We start from the raw sequence: 8,762 nt of genomic DNA on the forward strand, positions 1-8,762 counted from the left end.
TTGGTTTTTAAACGATCTCCCAAAATTATGTACTAGTATGTATAAATATTTACTGGATCGATATTGCATCGTTAGGAATCCATATCCATATCCAATTTGAATCTGTATATATCAGTTATAAACTCGTAAACATTAGCTAAATCAATATCTTGAACGGAGTTGCACATTGTTCCTAGTTTTACAGTTTTTCTATTTCTATTTCTATTTCTAAATTATATATACGAGTTTTTGGATTCCTTCAACCCATTCCAACTTTAAATACAGAAGGAAACCCATTAGCTTTCTAGGCCCATGTTTTAAGATTAAAGAAATTAAGGACCATCAAGGACAAGATGATTTGGGCTGACTATGTTTGGAATAAATAATTGATTGGAGAAGCCCATCTTGTTTCTTTCTTTTATTCTCATGCCATTAGTTGCTTTACAGTGATGGTTCCAATACTTTGACGAGTAAACATATTTTCTTATAATTTTTTTACAAAAATTAAAATTTCACGAAAGTTTTTTTAACCGTTGCCAAGTAACATATTGTAACTTACATTTAAAAAAAAAATGCATCGCATCCCTATTAAGAGGGTGTCTGGGAGGTCTTTGATGATTTTATTAAAGTTAAATGGGTAGATTATTTATATGAGCTTATAAACTAGCTTTTCAAAAGTCAACTGGTTAATGATCCACCAAATAGTTAGATTTGAAAAAGCTAGATTATTAGTTTGACAAAAAATAAGCTCTTCTAAACACCCTCTAATCATAGATAATAAATAGCCAAGCTAATATATTTAGGAAAAGATTTTTTTTTTTTGGTAACGAGGGAACCCCGGTTAGCACTCCAGCGCCCCACTTTTGGGTCTGGCGGAGACCACAGATCGAGTTCCCCCGATCCCCCCACAACTGCAAGGAACTTCGCCCAATTATTCTTAGGGGGCTCATCCCCACGTGCCAGGACCAATGTGACCCACTTGCATAGGGCAAGCAGTGTGTGGACCAAGACGACCTAACCGGACCCCAATCTACCAGGCTGGCCTACCAACAGGGTAAAACCCCGGGTCTCCATCCCCACCCTTAAACCAAAGGAGACCAGGTGAATGCGGCTACGGGGATTCGAACTCCCAACCAGCAGGGCACGAAGGCCTAGGGAGCGAATCCTCCCCCATGGTGTTGCTGACCGAGAGTCCCACCCGCGGGTGGTAGGAAAAGAAATCTTATCCGTATGCAAATCATACTAAAGTTGGAAAATCTTTAGTTTTTTTCCTAGAAAACCACCTTAAAATAGGGTCATTATACAAAAAACTATCTTTTCATTTTAAATTTATATGTATAACACCTTTAAAGTGGGGTTTAGCTCCAATCGACCATCTCTTAGTCAAAAGAACTAAATATTTGTAGTAGGGAAAAAAAAGATGACAAGATTAAGAATTAATTTACATGGATAAAAGTAATTATTTTTGACTCAAGAGCATGTATCACCCATCCAATTAGCTTTCTAAACGTGTCTTCATTCCCTTGTTAGTTCTTGTTGGAGAAGTAGCAAATGCACTTAAGTCCATGACATTAAATGTGCACTTAAATGATGTTAATCTAGATTATTAGATTTTAAGAATTCATGCCATGATCCAATGGTTGACATTATTTGGATGCGCATTTAGGTTTGGCAGAGTTTTTGACGAGTGAAGATGAAGTGAGGAGAGGTGAAATGAGGTGGATATGTAGATATCCCTTTTAAGCCTTTTAAGTTTGGATGGAGAGGAGAGGAGGGGAAATATAGTTTATTTTATCTCTCCTCTTTTTTCCTCCCAATTTAGAGGGATTCTTTTTTATCTAATTTTTTAGTTTATTTTGCGGTGTCTTCACCATTTCTTGCTCTCAATCTACCTACCTCACTAAAACCTCTATCAAAGGTAAATTAAATTTGGGAAAATTGCTTCTAGCCCCCAACTTCCTTACATGTATTCCACCCACCCCCAATACTTTTTTAATGCTCCCAAAACTCCCAAAAGCAAAGTCATAGTTCCATGAGCTCCCAAAACATAAAAACCAAGAGTTTAAAACATGTAAAGACCATAATATCCTTTCTTTCTCTATAATACTCTCTCTCTCTCTCTCTCTCTCTCTCTCTCTCTCTCTCTCTCTCTTTCATGATGTTACCGTGATCTCTCTTTTTCATGATGTTACTGTGATGATTTAAAATGAGTTTTTTTTTGTGGTGGTGGGGGGGGGGTGGGGGGGGGGGGGGGGGGATTCTAGTTCCCTTCAAAATTTTCCAACGGGCTTGACATTGGCAGTGAAACTTTCCCGGCGTTCGTCATTGACGATGAAGAAAACTGTAATCTTGAAGACGGTGATTACGAGTTGCGTCACCAACCCCCTTAAGTTTACATATTGTTATAACTTTTTTTTGAAATCGATGACTTAAGATTAAAGTAGTTATAAATTGTTGTTATTTCACTATAATAAGTTTGTTGTTAAGCTTATGAGTTGGTAGTGAAAGAAGGTTACGTGTTGGTTTTGAAGGTTACGAGTTGGTTGTGAAGTTTACGAGTTAGTTGCCAAACATAGCCTAAATGTTTATGGTATTTCAGTGAAACTTAGGTTATTAAAGTTACTTTTTACACGTGTTGGTTGTGAAGGTTACGAGTTGGTTGTAAAATGTTACGAATTGGGTATGATGGTTACGAGTTGGTTATGAAAGTTACGAGTTGGTTGTGAAGGTTACACGTCTGTTGTCAAGGTTACGAGTTGGTTGTGAAGGATACGTGTTGGTTGTGAAGGTTACACGCCGGTTGTGAAGGTTACACGCCGGTTGTGAAAGTTATGAGTTGGTTGTGACGGTTACGGGTTAGTTTTGAAGGTTATGAGTTGGTTGTGACGGTTACGGGTTGGTTTTGAAGGTTATGAGTTGGTTGTGATGGTTACGAGTTGGTTGTAAAGGAAAGTTACGTGTTGGTTTTGAATGTTACGAGTTGGTTGTGAACTTTAAGAGTTAGTTGCCAAACGTACATGTTGGTTGTGAATGATACAAGTTGGTTATGAAAAGATTATGAGTTGGGTGTGAATGTTACGAGTTGATTGTGAAGGTTACACATTAGTTGTTAAGGTTATCTGTTGGTTGTCAAGGATACGAGTTGGTTGTCAAGGATACGAGTTGGTTGTAAAGGATACGAGTTGGTTGTGAAGGTTACGCGTTGGTTGTCAAGGTTACGAGTTGGTTGTGAAGGATACGTGTTGGTCGTGAAGGTCACGAGTGGGTTGTGAAGGCTACGAGTTGGTTGTGAAGGTTAGTTAACAACAATCACAATCAACTCATTACCAAGGTTCACAACTGACTCGTAACCTTCACAACTCGAAATCTTCACAACAAACTTTTAACCTTCGCAACCAACGTAACATTCACAACCAACTCGTAACATTCATAATCAACGCATAACCTTCACAACCAACTCGTAACCATGACAACCAACGTGTAACCTTCACAACCAATGCGTAACCTTCACATCCAACACGTAATCTTCACAACCAACTCGTATCATTGACAACCAACGCGTAACCTTGACAACCAACGCGTAATCTTCACAATCAACTCGTATCCTTCACACCCAACTCATAATCTTTTCATAACCAATTCGTAACCTTCACAACTAACACGTACCCTTGGTAACTAACTCGTAAACTTCACAACCAACTCGTAACTTTCAAAACCAACACATAACCTTCCTACACCACCAATTCATAAGCTTAACAATAAATTTATTACGGTGAAATAACAACAATATATATAACTACTTTAATATCAAGTCATCGATTTTAGAAAAAAATATAACAATATGTAAACTTAAGGGGGTTGGCCGCAACTCATCATCGTTGTCTTCAAGATCGCGGTTTTCTTCGTCGCCGATGACGAATGCCGGGAAAGTTTCGCAGCCGATGTCGACGCTGTTGGAAAAATTTAGAGGGAACTAGAATCCCCCCCCCAAAAAAAACCCTTTCAAATCATCACAGTAACATCATGAAAAAAAGAGAGATAGAAATATATTATGGTCTTCACACATTTTAAACTCTTGGGTTTTGTGTTTTGGGGCTCATGGAATTATGACTTTGATTTTGAGGGTTTTGGAAGCGTTGAAAAAATCTTAGGGGGCGGCGGGATACTTGTAATAAAGTTGGGGACTAGAAGCACTTTTCCTACTTAAGTTTTATCGCTCCCTCTACCTCACGTTCCTTGTAGCAATTTAACTTTAATGCAATGTGACCGTCCCCACCGAATGCCGCCTCATGTTGCTTTCACCTGTAGAAAGGACCGTGCCGTAGTAACCCCTTCTTCTTCTTTCTCTCTCCTCCCCAAAATCCTCGTTCCTAATTATTTGCCTCCGCTAATTAATCCTCGTCATCCTCTAAATTAATTCTTTATCTAATTCCTTCAGTAAATAAATAACTCGCCTCAGATCCCTAGCTCTCGTTGACGGGTCCCTTTTCAATTTGGGCATTTCCTCGAACAGGTTAGGGTTCTTCTTCTTTAATTATTATTCTCAATTTCGATCAATTACGTCTCAATTTCGTAATTTCGGAGGAAATTTAGGGAAACTGCATCACTTCCTTTTATATAATCAAGGCAGTGGTTGCTAACTAACGTGATTTTGTAATATAAAAAGTTTGATCTTGGAGAATTTGCATATAAGTTGGTGCAATTAGAACCTGGATAGGATCATAAATTTCAAATTTTGTTTGCTTATTGAGGTCAAATATGCGAGGATTCACAAGATAGAGATGGGTAATTAACTTTAGGTTATATCTATTCATTTGATATAAAATAAGTTTTTTACCTGCCCAATTATTAGACCAACAGATTTGGCCTTCAAAATTTAGTGCGGATTATCTCATTTTAAATGAAAGGATATGTATTGTGCGCCAACTGGCCATCAAAGTTTTATTTAGGCTATTACTTGAATATAGTTGTGTTGAGTAGGAATGACATTGATCTTGATATTCTCAAAATCTATTGAATTTAATCCGTGCTTTATAGCCTAAATTTGATAGAAAAATGTTCGGCTTAATAATGTTGTGTGTTGCACGCACATGATATATCAACAAAAGCACAAAATGCTAACATGGGAAATTCTGAAAATTTCGTATAATAGAGTGCATTATCCGACTTAAAGATAGAGGCGTCCATACGGCACAGATGATGATAATGGTCGAGATTCTACGAACTTTATGAAAGTGTGTCTTGTTTCAGGCAGTAGTCTCTACAAAAGAGTAGGTGTGACATTTGGCCTGAAAACTGCTTGTTATGGGTATATGAGTGTGTAGCTTGAGATTCTCAAGCTTCTAGTGGCGAGCTAAATGTTAACAGCAGTTATTCCTCCAACTATTTATTATGGGCTACGTACCTTCAAGCCTTCTGCCAGAAGCTTCAATAACCCAAGTGCTGATATTCCAGAAACAACTTTTTCAGGAGCAAGTCAATGTAATTCACTTCCTAACAGAACAGGCATTTCCTAAGCCACACTTTTGTTAAGTGGAATGTATTGGTATTTCACGTGCTTGTTCTAGATAGTGGCCAGGAGTGGTTTATGAATGGCTTTATGAGTTGGCAGTTATCGCAGCCAAAGTCTTACTTCATATGCCTGTGTGTCAGATGGAGGAGGGTTCTACTATCAAGTACGAACATGAAATAGCATGCTAATACGATAAGACAAACATGGAGACGCTGAAAACTTCAAAAAACTAGGACGTACATATGACGTGGATAGGCAAAAGTTATACTTGAATATAACTACTTACTAATATAAAAATGAACTTAAAATGACCATATATTTTTGGTGCAATACTTGTATCAGTTGCTATTTGAGCAGTAAAGGCAGAGCAAAGTCTGGCAGCTTGTTGTTCTCAGCAACTTAACAGTTGTAAACCAAGCAGTTAGTACACTATTCTGTTCTTCTTGAGCATATGCATAAATGGGGATAAGTACGTACCACAGATATATCAACAGTTAGAAAGTAAACCCTTTCTTCTGAAATGCTAACCTTTTTCTTTCATGAAACTTTCTGGATGTTTATACTCTGTCTTGGTGTTAAGGTATTGTGCATAGCACATGGCTGTTCGTGATAGTGAGAACGGAAATGTGTGGATAGAGAAAGTGAGATCTGAAGGGTCAGTTCCTTGTCTTCCACCAGAATACTGTCCAAATGGTTGGGCTACTCCTCCTGGGGACATATTCATGGTTAGGGGCCCCAACTATCTCTCAGACAAGGTGAAAATACCCGGTGGTCAATATCTTTTGGAATCCCTTGGATTTGATTGGATTAAAGGTTCTAAAAAAATCGGTGAGGTCTTGAATAATCCAAATCATCGTGTCAGGAAAGCCATCGATGAAGCAATTTCAAGGGGTAAGAAGCCTTTTGTTTGGGCATTTAATTTGCAACTCCCGAGCAAGGATAACTATAGTGCCATTGCTTACTTTTTTGGGCTTGAACCTATTGAATATGGGTCTTTGACTGATCAATTTATAAAGGGTGATGATACATTTCGCAATTCGAGACTCAAGTTAATAGCCAACATAGTGCAGGGACCTTGGATAGTTAAAAAAGCTGTTGGTGAGCAGGCTATTTGCATACTTGGTCGTGCTCTTGCTTGTAAATATGTTGTTGGGTTGAACTACATTGAGGTTGATGTGGATATTGCTTCCTCTGTGATTGCTAATGCAATTGTTCACTTGGCATTTGGTTATATCACATCCCTTACAGTGGATCTAGCATTTCTCATTGAGAGCCAGACAGAGGCTGAGCTTCCAGAAAGAATTCTTGGAGCTGTTAGGTTTTCAGAACTTACGCCAGATTCAGCTTCTGAGTACGAGATGCCAGCTGAAGAGAATTTTTCGGACATGCAATCATCTCAACCTAGTTTGTGGAGATCACTTGGTCGCTTCACTCATTTGCTACATCGAGGTAATCAAGATGGTTCAGTAGAACACATAAATGATACCCTTGATGTTGAAGATGAAAATGTATTCAAACCCACTGATGTTACCCTTAAGCATGAAGATGGCAATGAACATGCATACAGATACTGGTAAGTTCTGTAGTGTTAAATCTATATGTAATGACACCTAATTGTTTTTAGTTCTTCGTTGAGATCCATGTGAATAAACTCTAACTTCTAGGGTTAATTGTGGAAAAGGCCCCCCTGTACTATCGCCAAATTGATCTTATTACCCTTGTAGTTCTATTGTTGGAGATAGACCACTGAGTGAAAAATCTTTGGACCCTTTTCAGGGGGCCTATCTGCAACATGAGATTTTCGCTCAGGGGATCTATCAGCAACAATAAAACTCAACCAGGGTGTTTATCTGCAACAGTAGAACTATATGGGTAGTAAGCTCAATTTGGCGATAGTACAAGGGGTCTATCTGCAATTAACCCAAAATTTTCCTATCACTCGTTTTTATTTCTCTTACAATTTGTATAAATCTCCTACGATATACTAATTCTTTTTATTGTGTGTTTGCAGATTCTTTGGTTATGACTTCAAATTCTTAAGGAGATCCATTCATAGCATCACATTGTCCAGACGCCAGAGTCCAGAGTGGGTAACCTCTTGTAAATTGTTGTCGTCAAGATTAGATGCATTTGATCATTCAATTATTCAAATCCTGTATCTTTAACGAATCCACCATAGAGTAAATATTCTGTAAATTGTTTTTCTCCATATTGTATAATTGCCTTTGCCGTTCAATTACTTGCACCTTATATCTTTATTGGCCTATTCGGGGTATTTAGTCTCATAATCCTCTTTATTTTTCATAATGTCTAATTTCATAAGGTGGTTCTAAAGAATGTTTTAGTTTCTGAATGCCTGTTACAATTTTATTTAACGCTAGCTTTGAAATCTGATGCTATCCACTTATTTATTCTATGAGAATGGTTCCTAATTATCAATTTAAAAAACCCCTGATTCTCTTTACGTCCTTAGAAGGACTTTGATGTTTCCAGGGTTATGTTTTTTTGGGGTATAGGATCTTCTGCATTGCTTATTTATGCTAAACCACGTACGAACATGTATAATTCTTTATGCATGTGCTCTATGACTATTTTTGACAGTGGCATTTTCTTTGTTTCTAGATCTTAACAATGCAAATGCAGCCTTTTCTCTTCCCTTTTTTGTTGGTTGCTTGGTTGATATACGCAGGGGATTCAGGAATCTGTAATGATCAAAAGTTGGATCACAGTGACAAAATGAATTCCAAAGCCGTTCCTACTTGGTTCTGATCAGATTAGTTACCCTGAATGCTTGCGCTGATGAGAAAAGCACCTATTATGAATTTGTCCGCATATATGTTAATAATTATAGTTGATAAGAGATCATGAGCTGAGGGAAGCGTATAATTTAGAACAAATTTTTACTACTTCAGTCCTCGTACTTTCGTGTGTAATTATCTTCATAATCCTTTGGGTTGCGTATTTAATGTCACGAACCATTCTCAATGGATACTTCCTCCCAGGCCGTTGTACTCTTGTGCGTAATTCAGCTCATAATTCTTTGGATGCATATTGATGTCAAGATCAGTTCCCACTGGATAATTTCTCTTCAATCCTAGTATTTTTGTGTGTAAAGCTGGATTCAACAAGAGCTTTCAGCCGAATTATTCAACATATAACATTCTTCCCAAATATGCTAGTTTTCAATAGTGAACATGGTTGCTCCTGAAAAATTATTATTATCCATCACCGATCAAGTTAATTAGCATGACATGATTTATATAATTTGTAG

At 37.7% G+C, this 8,762-nt stretch overlaps 1 protein-coding gene across 4 annotated transcripts; it reads left to right on the forward strand.

The window, feature by feature from the left end:
- LOC109822284 (protein ENHANCED DISEASE RESISTANCE 2-like) lies at positions 4,260-8,481 on the forward strand. Of its 4 annotated transcripts, none has more exons than XM_020388461.1 (3): positions 4,260-4,492; positions 5,132-7,064; positions 7,503-7,745. In XM_020388461.1, coding segments are annotated over exons 2-3 (978 nt in total). In that variant the 5' UTR covers positions 4,260-4,492; positions 5,132-6,087; the 3' UTR covers positions 7,504-7,745. The 4 variants fall into 4 exon arrangements, 3 of the variants coding, with proteins under 3 accessions (XP_020244050.1, XP_020244051.1, XP_020244049.1); XM_020388462.1 differs by having other exon boundaries at positions 6,072-7,064; XR_002242070.1 differs by lacking the exon at positions 4,260-4,492 and adding an exon at positions 8,114-8,481 and having other exon boundaries at positions 4,506-7,064; positions 7,503-7,577.

This window comes from Asparagus officinalis, chromosome 8 (assembly GCF_001876935.1).
Source record: "Asparagus officinalis chromosome 8, Aspof.V1, whole genome shotgun sequence".
NCBI lineage: Eukaryota > Viridiplantae > Streptophyta > Magnoliopsida > Asparagales > Asparagaceae > Asparagus > Asparagus officinalis.

What these genes read in the sequence shown, in the direction of transcription:
- LOC109822284 (XM_020388461.1), top strand. Translation starts at nt 6,088, where the DNA reads ATGGCTGTTCGTGATAGTGAGAACGGAAATGTGTGGATAGAGAAAGTG.